At 39.1% G+C, this 17,649-nt stretch overlaps 1 protein-coding gene across 1 annotated transcript in view; it reads right to left on the bottom strand.

Moving 5' to 3' along the window:
- LRP2 (LDL receptor related protein 2) overlaps nt 1-17,649 on the bottom strand; it is a 253,234-nt gene that overhangs the window by 21,861 nt on the left and 213,724 nt on the right. The window contains exons 62-66 of the mRNA XM_066346663.1: nt 16,453-16,575; nt 12,166-12,294; nt 3,795-3,926; nt 2,542-2,673; nt 573-716 (exon numbers count right to left, since the gene is read on the bottom strand). Of these exons, the coding sequence (XP_066202760.1) occupies nt 573-716; nt 2,542-2,673; nt 3,795-3,926; nt 12,166-12,294; nt 16,453-16,575 (660 nt within the window). The remainder of the gene's footprint in view (nt 1-572; nt 717-2,541; nt 2,674-3,794; nt 3,927-12,165; nt 12,295-16,452; nt 16,576-17,649) is intronic.

Consider the following 17,649-nt stretch of genomic DNA (forward strand, 5'->3'; position numbering starts at 1 on the left):
ATGTTGGGTCAGGTGTTAGGCATGTAGACACGAATTAGATTCAATCTCTGGTTCCAAAAAGCATATGGTTAAGGGGTTGAGAAAAAAAAATCTGTGGACAAATTAACTATAACTGAATGTAGAATGTGCTTTAGGAAAAGCAGGTATAAATGCTATAGCCTCATGGGTGACCAATCACAGAACTGTGCCAGGAAGAATTATAGAAAATATCGTAGAGAAGGTGACATCTGCAGTGAGTCTGAAGTTTCAGCAGAAATCATCCAAGTACACAGTGGCGGGGAAAAACAAGATCTGCATGAGCAGAGACAAGGAGATATTAATCAAAGGGATATGAAGTGTTTCAGAAAGGATAACCCCCAGGAACAGGAAAAGGATTGCTGAGAAGTTGGGAAATGTTGTCTGGGACCCCCAGCCATGCTAACGTGTCTGGAGCACCCTGGATAGAAGGAGCTTCCTCTTACACTCATGCAACAAAATTCAGTCATTAAAAAAATAAATTTCCCAAAGCCAAACACCTTATAAGTCAATTAATTCCATTAATATCAATGACAGATGCCAAAGTTCATACTCACTGAGACCTATGCCCTCGGGATCCCAATCATAATCGACAGCCTGGATATGTTCCTGCTCTTCAAGATAATCTGCGTAATTCTCAGATGAGAGATTGTATTTTCGAATTCTCACGTTTTCAGGAAGTAGCAACAAAGGAGGGTTACCTATAAACAAGTGAAGGGCAGCTTTATCTGTTTGATTTCTACCTGAACTTTTATTGATTTTATGAGGCGGGGGAGCGAGAAGTATCAATTCAGAGTTGCTTCACTCTAGTTGTCCATTGTTTGCTGTATATGCCTTGACCAGGCAAGCCTGGGGTTTTGAACCGGCCACCTCAGCGTTCCAGGTTGACACTTTATTCACTGTGCCACCACAGGCCAAGCATCTACCCGAACTTTTTTTAATATATAAAGTTAGATATAAATAGCAAGTATCCTTCCCCCTTGGGGGGAAAAAACATGAGTTTTTAGAGGAATCTGACTATCTCTGCTAATCAAGTTGGATAGAGCTGACTATCCAACAGGGTTGCAGAATCCACGACAGTCAACATTCTTAACTCCACTCAAGTGTTAGGGACAAGATCAGTTCTTTATTTTGTCCTCAGTGGACAACAGTTTAGAGCAAAGCAAGACTGAGAGAGACCATTAGGAAGCGTCCTTTCCACTGATCTTTTTCTTCATTCACTGACAATAAAACAGACAAGATTGTAGACATTCAATCTCACAGAAGAAATACAATATGTATAGTCTTACTGAAGTTTTACCAGGAAGTCCTCATTCCTCTTTACTGACAGATTTTATGATTCTTTTAACAGGTAAATCAGTTCCATGACCCAATTTAACTTCTAGCTAAAGACAAAAAACAGCTTTTGTGATTTTTTTTGGTTTACCTAAGGCAGTTATTTTAATGGTGACTTATCCTGTGTAGCGTCGTCTACTTTTTTTAGTTAAAATACTTGCCTAATGTCAATTGAATCGAATTTAAGTAACTTTTGAAAAGTTGATTTTATAAATTTCCTGTCTTGACATTATGTTTTATATGAATATTCTAATTTACTCCAGTCATCTCCTTAGTTAAAAGATTTAATCACTTTTTAGTTTGCTGCTTAATCACCAGACCAACAGTTCAAATGTCTCTGTCCTAGTTTTCATTCAGTGCCAAATGTTTGGAGGATAAAACGTTTAAGTATGCCAGTCAAATGTAAGCATTACAAGCTCAACTTACATGAAGAAATTAAACAGCCACTTTACTTTAGTTTTCAAAATAAAATTCTATTTCTTATCAAGTTCCTTAAACCTTAGTACAAACTTTAAATTTAAATCTGTAAGATCATATAATTCTATACAGTACCCCTTAACTGGAACATGCTGATTTAACCCAGACCCCTGGAAGTTTGCACTATAATACTTCTGACTGAACAGTCTTTCTCTTTGTTTCATTTTTATCTAGTACCTGTAACTGCTTCCTATGAGATCTGATTTTCAGATACTGGCATTAAACTAAAATGCAGAACAAATGATTGAAATTATGAATGTGTCAGGCACATTCTGTCTGTAATCAGTAGTCCGTGAGCAAAAAAAAAGGGGGGGGGGGATATGTCAACAAGGTATCTTTGATTTCCCCCAGTTGAATGTTTTTGCGATCCATCTTGGATTACAGAGCCTCAAACCCTGATCTCAGGGGAGTGAGAGCTAACTAAAGCACTTCATTAATTTCCCTTTTAGTTGTTTCCTTCTAGCTTTTATTGTTTCTATCTTCTGTAGGGTAGCATCCTGACCACCTTCTGAAGTTTTTATCAAGATGGACAAGAGGCTAACTCCAGAATAGAGAGAAGAGAAGAGGCAGGGTGGGTATTGGAAGATAAGTCACTCATTTTAACTGGTGAGTTAAAAATGAGTCTTGAGGTCTAAAGTTTATTTTCTGATGTATTATACTCATCAGCATTTATTTCTTCAAGAGTCAGTTCATCCCAACATTAACCCATCATACCATCGGCTTCACAACGATTTCCATAGATGCTACCCAAGGACCTGAACCCTTCGGCACAATAACACTCATAACTTCCTTTGGTATTCTGGCAGTTCTGTGGACATGTCGCAAATTGCTCACACTCGTTGATGTCTGTAGGCAAAATAAAACCAAATATGCAACATCTGCTCCCATCCATTCTTTAGAAACCCTGCTTTGTTTAAATCCATATTCATAAACAATGAAGACTGTGAAGACTGCAGATGAAAACAAGCAAACACCAACATTTGTAGAGCATTTAGTGTTTCAGGTACAAATTCACGTGCTTTCCACGTTGTTTCTCCTCATTTGATCTTCCAGAAGGACTCTAGGAGGTATGGACTATGATTAAACTCAAGGTTCCAAAGCTGGTAAGCAATAAAGACAGGGTTTAAACCCAAATAATTTGACTCTGTTCAAGAGAAGAACAAACTTTTCTCTTTCAGGAAGCAGATGTTGTTTATTACTATTTCTTCTTCTGCTAACTAGCTTTGGGAATTAGAGTAATTGATATGGTTTCTGAATTGAGTTCTTAAGCTTCTTCTTCCAAAAGAACTGTTCCAATCATCTGAGTATGGCACATCATGAGTTAGAAACAGTAAATTAAAATAATAAAAGACATAAAATCATGCCCATCACTTACCATCTTGAAGAGCTATCTTCTAATGCTATATATTAAAACTCAATTATATATCTGATATAAGTAGGTATGTAATAAATACATGGTTTGACTTAAGATTTTAAACAATTAAGACTTGTGTTTGTTTAAAAAAAATTGATCTCACATAGTGATACAATAAACAGCCATCATCACTGAGGTGTGCATGAATCATGTTAATTTCACAGATATTACTGAAGGTGAGCTTTCTGCCCAGTACCCTGCTAGCACTGGTAAGATAGCATAGGAAAAAGTACTTGGCATCCCCAAGTTTTGAGGTTTTATTCACAACACAAGAATGTAATGACAAAAACAGATCTTCACGTTTGTCATCATTGGTTTTATATATATATGGTTTTATATATATATTATTAATTTATAACTTACAATTGCATTAAGAAACTGATCAACACCCTCTACCAGTAAAATTACTGGTGCAACTGAGTATTTTAATGAGCTAGCACCATGATTTTAGCCCCATTAAGAGAATGAAAGAGTGGTTTAATACAAGGGAATGAGCAGAGAACATAAAAAGTACAAGTTTCTCCTAATTGGAATTGGAGGAAATATACTCTACCGTCACAGGAGTTCCTGTCTGAAATACTGACTTTGAACCCTGGTCTACAGGAGCAGATAAATCCTCCTTCATTCAACTGGGTACAATTTTGTTCACATAGATTTTCAGCACATGATCTCTCGTTTCCTTTATCTGAAAAGCAAAATCCCAGCATTATAAATACAAGGTATAAAACCAAATCAATCACAACACATTGCTGAGAAAGTGTTAGCCAGAGAACAATAAGATGCATATATTAGTCATAAGTCATACAACTGTTATTAGAACCATAAATTGGTATATATGGAAAGGAATTTTGCAATATTTATCTATCAAGGACTTCAAAATATTTACTCTCTTTTATCCAGTTATTCATATCAATAAGTTTTCCCTCAAGAAGGAATAAACATATGCAATATGATTTATGTTTAAAGAAATCATGAGAAAATTTTGATAATGAGAAAATTTAATATTATTGATAATGAGAAAATTTTGAAGGCAATTTAAATGTACATTCAACAGTAGTGAATAAATTATGGTGTACTGTATTTTTTCAAATCTAAGGCACCACTAAAGCACCATTATTTTATGTAACACTAAAATAAAAAAGATCTAGGACTTACAGTATGGCATGTTATCAATTGTAAGATGTATCCTGGTTTCAGAGATATTAAATGTGAAAATAAACATGTATCTTAGAATCAATGTCTATGATATATGGTTATCTACATGATGGATGGCTATGCAATCATGAAAATTCATGGTTTCAAATGATACTTTGATATAGGAAGTATCTATAGTAAAAATAGAGAAAAAGATTATAACACTATTCAGTATAGAATATTTCTCAAATGCTACAGAAAAGTTTACCTGAACCTATGTACTGGTATTAATCAATGTCACCCCATTAAATTGAACTTTCTAAATTAAAAAAAAAGAGTATCTCTTTAAATTTTTTTAAAATTAAGAAATACTTTTTTTGCATATATATGTACACCAAATTTGGATTATTTCTCTCTCAATTATGGGATTCACCTGACCTGCAGTGGCGCAGCAGATAAAGCGTCGACCTGGAATGCTGAGGTCACCAGTTCAAAGGCCTTGGGCTTGCCTGGTCAAGTCACATACAGGAAGAAACTACATACTATAAGTTGATGCTTCCCACTTCTCCCCACCCCCTGTCTCTAAAAATCAATAAACAAAATCTAAAATAATTATGGGATTCAAATGATTTTTACTTTTGATTGTTAATATATTTTCTGGATTTATAACTTTCATAGTAAAAAATTTCAACTAATAGTTTATCTCCGTAGGGCCCATATGAATGACTCATTATTTCTGCTGTTCTGGGGTGTAGATCCTCCAGGAGAGCCTTTTTTTAATGGTGCAGACTTTACTCAGGTCAATTCACTGCTCATTATTGCCCCCAGTTCTTCTCTCTGCCAGTACCTGTCCAAGCTATCTGACTTTCATTCTCGTTATTCTTGTCAGTTTGCTTTTGTTATTCTGAGTCGTCATCTACCTCCAGACCAAGGTCTTACAGGGAAGCTGACAAAGATAACGTAGATAGTGACTGTTAATAGGGGTAGAGTGGGGTAGGAAATGTGGTTACCTCCACAAAGGATTCAAGCTTTATCTACTTCTTAAATGAAATGACTCTTGATTATAGGCTTCTAAATATTTAGTCAGAGAGTTGGTATGTCCTGACTCAATGACTCAATTATTTCAAATCCAAACAGATTTTTATCTACTTGTCTTCTACATTAATCAATGAAGTGAACTTAACTTTTCAGAGTCCCTTAGAGTATAGTGATTATATAAGTACACATGGTTTGAATAAACTAAAAATACTGAGTAAAAAAAAAAAAAAAAACACAAAAAACCACACTAAATAAAGCACAATCGCATTCAATGGAATACTGCCCCTGGAGTTCATACCTCAAAGCTGTACACATGAAAGCCTTATAATAAAATCTTGAGTTCTCAACACATGGACAAATAAAACTTTTCAGATTTTCTATTTCCTTTGGAGTCAGTTTAAGTGTTTTCTGTCTTTCTAAGAATTTGTCCACTTAACCTAAGTTTTCAAATTGGCTGGCATAAGTTTCTATAAGAAAATTTCTATATGATTAGTAAGGATGTCTTTTCTACATTGCAAAATAAATGTAATTTATTAACATGGATACCCTTGAGCCTGTCACATAACCTCTCTAAGTCCCATATATACAATTAGACTAGGAGGGAGGCAGATTTCTGGCTCATTGTGAGGCCTATTAGTGGTTGGAGATGGTGTATAATGGTGGAGAAATAGCCTAAAAGGTTGGAAAATTTGAATATGTTTGATGGTTTGTTGAATTTTAGGTTGTAGGTGATTTGGTTTAATTCTAGTGCTATTATAAATCCTATTAGGGTCACTCCTAGGGTTGTAAGCTTTAGGTAGAGGGGTATAGTTATTTGTGGGGTGGTGGTTGGAGGGATATTGTTCGATAGTAGGAATCCTGCAAAAATATTCCCAATTAATAGGCGTTTGATAGAGTTAATCAGGAGTGGGTTGTTTCATTAATTAAAATAAGAGTGGGGAACCGTGGCTGTCCCAGCAGTGCAAAGAAAATGATTTGGGTGCTGCAGACAGCTATGAGGGAGGTGGCTAGGAGGGTTATTAATAAGGCTCAGGCATTGGTGTACGAGGTGTTGGCAGCCTCAATAATAAGGTCTTTGGAATAAAAGCCCGTTAGGAAGGGGGTGCCTGTTAAGGTAAGGCTTCCGATAATTAAGGCGGTAATGGTGAAGTGTAGGTTTTTAAATAGGCCTCCTATTTTTCGGATATCTTGTTCATCGCCTAAGCTATGGATGATTGATCTGGAGCATATGAATAGTATAGCCTTGAAGAATGCATGCATGCAGATGTGGAGGAATGCTAAATGGGGTTGGTTAATTCCAATGGTTACTATTATTAAGCCCAGTTGGCTGGAGGTGGAAAAGGCAACGGTTTTTTTTTTTTATGTCATTTTGGGTAAGAGCACAGACTGCTGTAAATAGGGTTGTGATTGCTCCCAGGCATAAAATTATGGTTTGTACCAGTTTATTGTTTTCTGTTATAGGGTAGAATCGGATCAGTAGGAATACCCCTGTGACAACTATGGTGTTTGAGTGTAGTAGGGCAGAGACGGTTTTGGGGCCTTCTATGGCAGAGGGGAGTCACGGGTGAAGCCCGAATTGGGCGGATTTTCCAGTGGCAGCTAGGAGTAGGACCATTAGTGGGAAGTCTGTGTTTTCTAGATTTAGCGCAAAGATCTGTCGAAGTTCTCATGTATTAGAGTTAGCTATAAATCATGCTATAGAGGCAATAAAGCTGATATCTCCAATTCAGTTATATAGGATTGCTTGGAGGGCAGCGGTGTTGGTGTTGGCGTCTGCACGGCCATACCATCATCCGATAAGTAGGAAAGATATAATTCCCTCTCCTTCTCAGCCAATAAAAAGTTGAAATAAGTTGTTGGCGGTAACTAGGATTATTATTGTAATTAAAAGTATTAGTAGGTATTTAAAGAAGCAGCTAATATTTGGGTCTGAGTGTATATACCACGTTGAGAATTCTATAATAGACCAGGTGACGAATAATCCTATAGGTATGAATAGTATTGAGAAGTAGTCGAACTTGAAGCTGAGGGTCAGTTTGATTGTTTGAATTGTAATTCAATGTCACTTTGAGATTACTATTTCTTGGTGGGAGTTGACAAATAATAAGGTCGGGATTAGGCTAGCTGCAAAGGAGTATGAGACTATGGTCTTAATGTAATTTGGGTAATTTGGTTTTTTATCTAAATTGAAGGCTATTGCTACAATTGGTATGGTTAATAGAAGCAGTGCAAGTACAATTGATATGTTAAATAGATTTATTGCTTTTATTTGGAGTTGCACCAATTTTTTGGCTCCTAAGACCAACAGATAACTACTATCCTTTAAAAACTTGAAAAAGCCGCGGTTTTAGGCGCGGTGGCATGAGTTAGCAGTCCTTGCATACTTCTTCGGTAAATAAGGGGGTTGAGACCCTATTACTAAATTCACAATCTAGGGTTTTTGTTAAACTATATTTATAGTATAGTGTACCCAAAGTGATTTTTGGGTTGATTGATAGGAGGAGTAGGGGCACTAGGTGTATTGCTATGAGTGTGTTTTCTCGTGTATAGTTGGGCTTGATGTTGTTAATGTGGTGGATGTGTTTACCTCGTTGAGTTATGATCAGTATATACAGAGAGTAGAAGGCGGTAATAATAATGTTTAATCTTATAAGGATAATGGACATGTTTGATCAAGAGAATGTTGCTATAACTATGAACAGCTCCCCGATTAGATTGATAGTAGGGGGGAGGGCTAGGTTGGTGAGGCTTGCTAGAAGTCATCAAGAGGCCATAAGGGGTAAGATACTTTGTAGGCCGCGTGCTAAAATTATAGTTTGGCTGTGAATTCATTCGTAATTGGAATTGGCCAAGCAAAATAGTATAGAGGAAGTTAATCCATGGGCGATTATCAGAGCAGTGGCTCCTATGTAGCTTCATGGGGATTGGATAAGGATTGCTACAATCACTAGGGCCATGTGACTTACTGATGAGTAAGCAATTAGTGATTTCAGGTCTGTTTGACATAAGCAGATTGAGCTTGTTATAATTATGCCTCATAGAGAGAGTATTATAAAAGGATATGCCATATTACTTGTAAGTGGGTTGAGGAGGGTTGTGATTCGTAATATCCTGTAACCCCCTAGGTTTTAATAGTACTGTGGCTAGTACTATAGATCCTGCAATAGGAGCCTCTACATGTGCTTTGGGGAGTCAGAGGTGGAGTCCATAGAGGGACATTTTTACTATAAATGCCAGCATGCAGGCCAATTATAGGAGGGAATTACCTCAGGAGTTTTGTAGGGGGTTGGTCCAGTATTGTAATAGTAGGAAGTTCAGTGATCCTGTGGTGTTTTGGATACATGTGAGTGCTACTAGCAGGGGGAGGGAGCCCACTAGGGTATAAAATAGAAAGTAAAGTCCGGCATTAAGATGTTCTGCCTGTCCACCTCAGCGGGTGATGATGATGAGGGTTGGTACTAGGGTGGCCGCGAATAAAATATAAAATAGAATTAGTTCTGTGGCTGTAAAAGTTATGATTAAGAATGTTTGCAATAGGATGAGTATAGTAACATATAATTTTTTCCATGTTGCAGATTCTTTTGTCAAGTGGAACTGGCTGGCAATAATTGTCAGGGGTAGAAGCCATGTTGTTGGGAGGAGGAGGGGTATTGACAGGGAGTCAGAGAAAAATATTAGGGAGAGGTTTAGGGTGTTATCGCTGAATTGGTTGATCAGGGGTAGGCACAGTAGGCTAATCAATAAGCCATGTATTGTTGTATTAATTCATATTATGTTAGTTTTGGATAGTCATGTAAGGGGGATGAATATAACTGTTGGTATAATAATTTTTAGCACTGTAGCAAGTTTAGGTTTTGTACGTGGTCAACACCATAGGTATTGGATACTATGACTAATAGGGACAGTCCTAGGGCTGCTTTGCAGGCAGCAAACACTAGGAGAACAATAGGTAGTATGCTGGCAAGGGTTAGGTGGGAATTTAGAATTGTTATAGCGATTATTATAAATAGTGATAGTATCATGCCCTCTAGGCATAGTAGTGAGGATATCATGTGGGAGTAGTAATTAATAGGCCAACTAGGGAGACTGTGAAGGCTAATATTGTGTTTACATAGGTCAAGGACATTTAATAGTTATGGGTGGGGCCATAGTCTAGTGAGTCGAAATCACTTGTTTTATTCTAAACTAACTATCATTACTCAGCTCATTCTAATCCTTCCTGTGATCATTCGTAGGCTAGGCTAATGGCTAGTAGGGAGATGAGAAATAGAGACATAATGAGTATGGTGGGGAGGTTGTTGGTTTGGGTCGCTCAGGGGAGGGGTAGGAGAAGGGCAATTTCTAGGTCGAACAATAAGAAGGCAATAGCCACTAGGAAAAATTTTATGGAGAAGAGAAGGGCAATTTCTAGGTCGAACAATAAGAAGGCAATAGCCACTAGGAAAAATTTTATGGAGAAGGGAAGATGCGCGCGGACCCTATAGGATCAAATCCACATTCATAGGAGCTAGATTTTTCTGCATATATATTGGTCTGGGGGAGTCAGAATGCAATAATTACTAGTAGAGTTGCTAGTAGGGTGTTGATAGAGATAGAAATCAGCATGTTAATTACTCTTTTTTGGGCTTACTACCGAATCTAACTGATTGGAAGTCAGTTGTACTGATTAATACTAAAAGAGTAACTACAGTCTTCTCCCAGATCCAAAATCTATAATGTGATTATGAGTTCCAGGAGGTAAAATATTTCTAGACCAACTGCTCTCTTGAGTGGGTTATACTCTTGTGAAACAAGAGTCCTTAACAAGAGTGTATTATAAGATTCTTCCTCAAATTTGAGGACCTTCTTGTAACTTCTTTCATTTGAAACAGTCACCATTTTAATTCATATAACAACAGATTTAACCAAACCCAGACCTACAACAATTCCCTTTAAATAAAAGTTGTTTATAAATTAAATGTTATTTGAGTAAAAAGTATAGTAGTCAATTTTAAGCCTTTTAATTGGCACCGGCAACTAGCATATAAAACACGTTTGACCCACTTGGAAATACTCCAAACTCTTGGAATAATTTACATATTAGTCTTTGGATATCAAACCTAAATCTACCATCCAGTTTTGCAAATTCTGTCATGTACCTGCTTTTTAAAAATAAGTAATAAAGTACTTCATTATGTCAAAAAACCCTCCAAACTCCACTCAGAAAGTATATGAAATAAAGGACAAATTAACTTGGTATGTCTTGTTATTCCAAGCCCCCTTTTGTAACCAACACAGGGGAAAGCTGCCATGAAATCATTGGGATGCCTCAGAAAAAAGTGATTAAAATCCAAAAAGTTAAAAAGCATGTGGAGCTAACTATGATGACTAAGACACAGGCTCCTAGAGTTTGAAGAATGTCCTCCTTTTTCCTATAAAGAAAGCATGGTCTAGAGAAGTCAGCAGGTGTCCAAAGGGGCACAGTTAGTGACAGAGGAACTAGAGGGCAGCTCTCCTCGCCTGGAGTCACTGGACTGTTCAGATTCTGCCTCTGCCACTCTATGTGACTTCAAGCTAGTTACTGAGCCCTCTGAGCTTTATTACATAGATAGACATACTAGCAGCAACCCGATGGGGCTAACTTGTGTAACAAATTAGATAACACAGGCAGTCCCTGGGTTCCAAACAAGGTAGGTTCTATAGGTTTGTTCTTAAGTTGAATTTGTATGTAAGTTAGAACAGGTACATTTACCTATTAAACACAAGTTAGACAGATATTTGTCCTAACATAATATTTTTTTTCTTTCTGTGCATATAAATACTTAAACATTGTCAAACCTACAGAATGTATCCCACTTATAACATGGGGACTGCCTGTATATGTGAAAGTATTTCATAAGAACTAGAAAGGACAACAAAGGTGTGAATTAACATATTATTCCAACATTTCCATCATGATATTGACATAGAACCATCCCTTGGTTGTGTTCACCATCTTTTTCCCACACAAACTCTTCCCTCTACTTTAAAAATAAAAATAAATGTTCTTTCCAAGGTTTACTGTGACATTCCCATCTTTACCAACTACTCTTAGAAGATTTTCCCCTAAGTGCCAAGGACCCTGTATTTGGTTTAAGGGAAAAAAAGAGTAAAGTCCAATAAACAAACTATGAAGCTGAGAGGCACCAGTGAACTGGGGAGCGGATGTGCTCTGATGTTAGGGAGAGCAGAGTCCAAATCCTGACTCAGCCTCTTACAGAGGGAAATACATGGTCACTGCACTTAACCTCCAAGCTAGTATTCTCATTTGTAAGGGGGGAGGAGAGAGAAAAAGAGAGAGGGAAACCTCACTCACAGAATTGCTGAAAGGATGAAATGAGAAAACGCATGTAGTATTTAGCACGTTTGGTAGAAAGCAGTGATTGTCAATCCTTTCATACTTGGGGACAAGTGAAAATAAAAATTATTTCAGGGACCACTAAGGCAGAAATCACCCTGAACATAAGCAAATCAACTAAGGTCATTGGGTCTATAATCTTCATACAATCTCAGGGTGGTTAACTCTTTTGTGGACCTGCATGAAATTTCTGCCTGCCAGTCCATGCTCTGGCAGTTGAAAAATGCTGGCTTAGAGTACGTGCCCAATAAGAGGTGACCATGGGTGGGCTGCAGCTCACTCACAAAGTAAATTAAGAAGAAATATGTAGTTATCATCTACTTTATGTTATTGCATGCTTCACCACAATAAAGAATAAAACTGCGTATTTACTTACTGCAACCCGTTTCATCAGACTGGTCACCACAGTCATCGACATCGTCACATGCAAGGTGCTGTGAAATGCAGTGCTTGTTGCTGCACTTGAATTCATCTTCTCCACAAGGTCTAGGGGTTGAACCAACACCTGTAATTTAAAAATAAATTAAAGTCAAAACCTTTCCTTCTGTGAAACAAGGTGCTTCCTTCTGTGACAGGGACACCAATGAATGAGCCCTGTCTCCCTTATAATTATGTTGGGATCATGTGACTAGTTCTGGTCAACAGAGTATGAGTTGGAAGTGACAGTGTCACCTCTGGGTTGAAGCAATTAAAAGCTCATGCAGCCCCTGCTTTGGCAACCTTGGAAGCCATGTGTCAGGTGGCCTCATAACAGAAACATCAACTCTGGCATTGGCCTCCCAGTCAGGTGGCAAGACATGAGGACTCTGATACTGGAGGCGGGGAAGAGAGAGAGCTGTGCTTCGCAATGGCAAAACATTGGTAAGGCTGACACCCCGGGAAAACCAGGAGGCAGGTGCTCGCTGAATTTGTCAGTCTTGGAAAGAGCTTAGAAAACAGAGAAGCATACTGGCTTGAAGAGTTAGAAACATACTCTTCAAGCCAGTATGCTTTCGAGAGGGTTAGTGATTTGCATTCTTGCCATTACCTGAGTTTGGCAAGGTAGTGTAAGAAATAATTTCAGGGACCTGACTGGTGGTGGCATAGTGGATAGAGCATCAACCCGGAATGCTGAGGTCCAGGTTCAAAACCCCAAGGTCACCAGTTTGAGTGCAGGATTACTGGCTTGAACGTGGGATCGTCGACATGATCCCATGGTCGCTGGCTTGAACCCAAAGGTCACTCAATGGCTTGAAGCCCAAGGTTTCTGGTTTGAGCCCAAGGTTGCAGGCTTGAGCAGGGGGTCACTGGCTCAGCCTGAGCCCTTCCACTCCCAGTCAAGGCACGTATGAGAAGCAATCAATGAACAACTAAAATGATCTATGAGTTGATGTTTCTCAACTCTCCCTTCCTGCCCCTTCCAGAGAAAAAAGAAAATAAAAGAAATAAGCTCAAAAAAAAAAAAGAAAGAAAGAAAGAAAGAAATAAGCTCAAGGAAACATTGATTGATTTACAAGCAGAAACAAAAGAACGTAAATTCCAGAAATTTGCAGTGTGGGACAAGCTGACTGCATTTACAATAGATCCCAAACAGTAAGAATCTGATGTTTAAAAGGTTTTGAGACATAAAGACCCAGTAAAACCTTATCTGGATGAAACGACTGCCCATCTATTTTCCAAAATGGCCTGAATATAACCGACAAACAGTTGAGGCAAAGGCCCATGAGGGAAACAAAGCAGAGCAATAAAGCAGATTCAAGAACTATGTCTCATGAGGAACGCTGAGTGAGGTTATTGGCTCTTAAACAGATGGGAAGCAGGCAGACCCAAAGCCTGCTCCGTTTCTGAGAAATATACATGGCCAGATAAAACAAAATACAGTGACTGGACTTTTAAAAAGCTCTTGGGCGCCCAAACTTCTACAAGCAGGGAGTGGTGTTGCCCCTAATCAGGGCATATTCCCAGCCCCTCTCATTTGAACAGACAGAGAAACAGGGAAACACTCCCACAGGGTGGAAGCAGAGTCAGTGAGGAGCAGTGGACACAGGTGCTCCTACAGAGCTGTCATGACCGCATCACTGAACCTCCTTCACTCCCCACCGTGGGAGCCTTCATAATGTCTGCAAAGGGTAATCACTAATTTACTCTTCAAGCCAGTATGCTTTTGAGAGTGAAAGGGGAACTATTAATAATTCCACCAAGGCAACAGGCATAAATCATGACTGTCCTGGGCCAACGTGTCACCCTAGCCCAGTGGCCTTTCAGAATTATTAAGACTGGTGATTGTAATTAAGACTGGAGTCTCTAATTCTTTCTTTCCTAATGTGAATGTTTATTTCTATTATGCTTCTCCTGTTCTAGCACTATGTGTTAGGGGAAGGGTGGTACAAATAAAATTGTTCTACTGGTTTTTGGGTCTCCAGACCAAGAGGAATCACATCCAGAATTGATGATATGACTACTGCCCAACACCCAAAGCTTCTGGATTTTAGTTTCTTGATAAGACTATGAGTTATGTCCCATGGGGAGAGGTTAAGGGTGTACTAGGTGTGAGAAGCAGAAAAAAGGGATTTGGGCCCTGGCCGGTTGGCTCAGTGGTAGAGCATCAGCCTGGAGTGTGATGTCCTAGGTTTGATTTTCAGTCAGGACACACATGAGAAGCGCCCATCTGCTTCTCCACTCCTCCCCCTCTCACTTCTCTTTCTCTTTCTCTTCCCCTCCTACAGCCCTGGCTCAGTTGGAGCGAGTTGGCCCTGGTCACTGAGGATGGCTCCACGGCCTCCATCTCAGGCACTAAGAAGAACTCGATTGCTAAGCAATGGAACAATGCCCCAGATGGACAGAGCATTGCCCCCTAGTGGGCTTGCCAGGTAGGTCTCAGTCAGGACACATGTGGGAGTTTGTCTGTCTGCCTCCTGTCCTCTCAATGAATTTTTTAAAAAAAGGTAGGGGGGCCTGACCAGGCAGTGGCACAGCGGATAGAGCGTCAGACTGGGATGCAGAAGACCCAGGTTCGAGACTCCGAGGTTGCCAGCTTGAGCTCGGTCTGCTGAAGGCCCATGGTCAAGGCACATATGAGAAAGCAATCAATGAACAACTAAGGTGTTGCAACGAAAAACTAATAATTGATGCTTCTCATCTCTCTCTGTTCCCATCTCTCTGTCCCTATCTATCCCTCTCTCTGATTCTCTCTCTCTGTAAAAAATAATAATAATAAAAAATAATAAAAATAAATAAATAAAAGGTAGGGGGATGATTTTTAGTGACACAAGGATAAATGATGGTGGAAATAATTGGTGTACACTACATATCTATGCACTCCCCTGAGTTTCCCAGTCTCCTTTGAAGTTCCAAACAAAGGACTGTGAGCACAGAGACATCTGTCTCTTCCAGGCCCAGGAAATTAAGAACCTGTGTGCCTCCTCCATTTCTCTCTCCTCCTGCCCCAGCAACCAGATGGCATAATTACCAGATGAAGAAGGGCCGCTTCACCTTCATCAAACTTCACATGAGTGAAAAATAAACCTCTGCTGTTTGAAGCCACTGAAATGCTGCCTCTAGTAATAGCAACCAATGATTCCTTTGACTATTGTCCTGGTTTTTGAGAAGAATAAAAGCTTACAACCTCTTCTGTCCACTCTGGGGCTTGACCACGTGCTACAAATGCCTTGCTCCATTTAAAAAATGGCATTTATAGCAGGGGAAATGGAGAGGCAAGAGGGGAAGGGCAAACCATCTCAGAGGTTTAGAAAATGTTTTACTTCCAGGTTTTCATCCTTTTGTGCTATGCTTCAAATATGTTAAAAATGTTATAACCCAAATAATGGAAGCCCAAACGAACTTTGCAATAGTGTCCAAGTCCTCCCTGATATACGTCCTCTCTGGGATTGGCGCTGGCCCTGAGCATTCTAAGGCCACATCAATATAAGGGACAGAAAAAAGAAAGATTAGACATTCATCTAAATGCCTTCCAGAAGGCATTCTTTTAGGAAAAATGTAATTGGAGTCAGGGGAAATAATTTCCCTCACTGATTTGTTGCCAGGTAAATTAAATTGCCCAGAAAATTCATCAACTCTTCCATTCAATGGATAGTTTTTAAAACATTCTCAAAATAAAAAAAAGCACAACATTTTCAATCTCTAAAACATTATTAAATGTAGCCAGTTTGAAATTTCTATCTTAAAATAATCCATCATTTTTTTTTCCCTGGAAAATGAAATTTCAGCCTTATTTACCACACAGCCTTTTCTGCCGCGCATTGACAAGTTTACACCCCCTGAATTAACAATTAATGACTCTAGGCTGAAGAGTGACCAAACTTCATCTTTGAAAACAAATCACTCATTAATCAGTGAAGTGTGACCCAACCACTATTTAGTGTTTATTTCCATTTTCTTAAGAAAAAAGAGGGAAAAAACCATATTGAATGTTTACATAAAAACAATAAAATTAAGGGACTTGCCAATATCTCGCTCAAATGAGACAGGAACAAGTGAGAAAGGGTTACATCTAAGTAATGCATGAGTCTACAGGGTCTAGTAAATAATTACGTCAGCAGAGATCTGCCATCATAGGTGCAGCTCCGGCTTCTATCAAACAAACGAAAATCCCAGGGGTGCGTTTTGCAAACTGCAGACAATTTGGGGCCCCTAGTTTTCCTTCCCCCTTTTTATTTTTGCTTACAGTTTTCTGCTTTTTCGTCACTTCCATCTCCACAGTCATTTATATGGTTGCACACCTCGTGACTATAAATACAGCGATTGTTGTCACACCGGAAACGATGTGGTGACTCACAGGGAATACTCACTAAAACAAAAGATGGAAAAACAAAAACACAGATTAACAGTAGAACATCATGCCAATATCTAAAATGCTCAAATGTTAACACCAAGCTTGCTCAATTCATCTATTCATTTGCTCATTCAATTAACCAATTGGCAAATCTATCTTGAATATCTGGTATATACCACAACACTGGGCTAGACTTTGGTGTCAGTGGGGAAAGAGAAAGCCACAATCCTTGTCCTCATGGAACTTTAATTCTAGCAGAGAAATGGACTTTACAAATTAACCATTGAACTACAACTGTGATGAGAGTGACAAAGGAGATGTACTATGTTATGAGAGTGTCTACTGGGGGTACCTGATACATCTTGGGGACAGGGGGGTCAAAAGAGGCTTCTCATGGGAAGAGTCTGAGTTGGGAGAAAATATGGTAGGTTTCTGGACTGAACGAAAGGTCTCTGTGGCTGGAACACAGAGTGAGGAAGACAATGGTGGCTTTGAGGCTGGAGGGCCAGTGGACCACACATGCATGAGCTCTTACTCCAATCATCAGGAAGCCATTGTTTGTCCCTTTGACATCAGTTGTCAGTGAGCCTCCAGAGCATGATGAACTTGCTCTCCTGAATTCTCTCATACATTACATTTAAAGGCAATACCTCATGATCAAACCCTGACTCATTTTGTAATCCAGAGTTAGAACCCATGGTGCTCTATGCATGAACCAAGAATTCAATGAACTCAACAATACATGTGTCCTTTCACATGGAGGACTTGGGCTGTTTGGTTTCTTCTGCCTGTACTGCACACAGGGAGCTAGAAGAAAGACTTATAAAGATGTGGGGGGGGGGGGGGGCGAGTGAGACCCAAGAGGCGGTTCTTGAAAATATGGGTAATAGAATTATTTTCTATGAAAGGCAAGTGCAACACGATAAAACAGGATTGGTAACATTTTTTTTTTAAGATTTTATTTATTCACTTTATAGAGAGGAGAGAGAGAGAGAGAGAAAGGCAGGGGGAGAGGTGCAGGAATCATAAACTCATAGTTGCTCATAGTGCCTTGACCAGGCAAGCCTGGAGTTTCAAACCAGCGACCTC

Source organism: Saccopteryx leptura, chromosome 7 (assembly GCF_036850995.1).
Source record: "Saccopteryx leptura isolate mSacLep1 chromosome 7, mSacLep1_pri_phased_curated, whole genome shotgun sequence".
In the NCBI taxonomy this organism is placed as follows: Eukaryota; Metazoa; Chordata; class Mammalia; order Chiroptera; family Emballonuridae; genus Saccopteryx; species Saccopteryx leptura.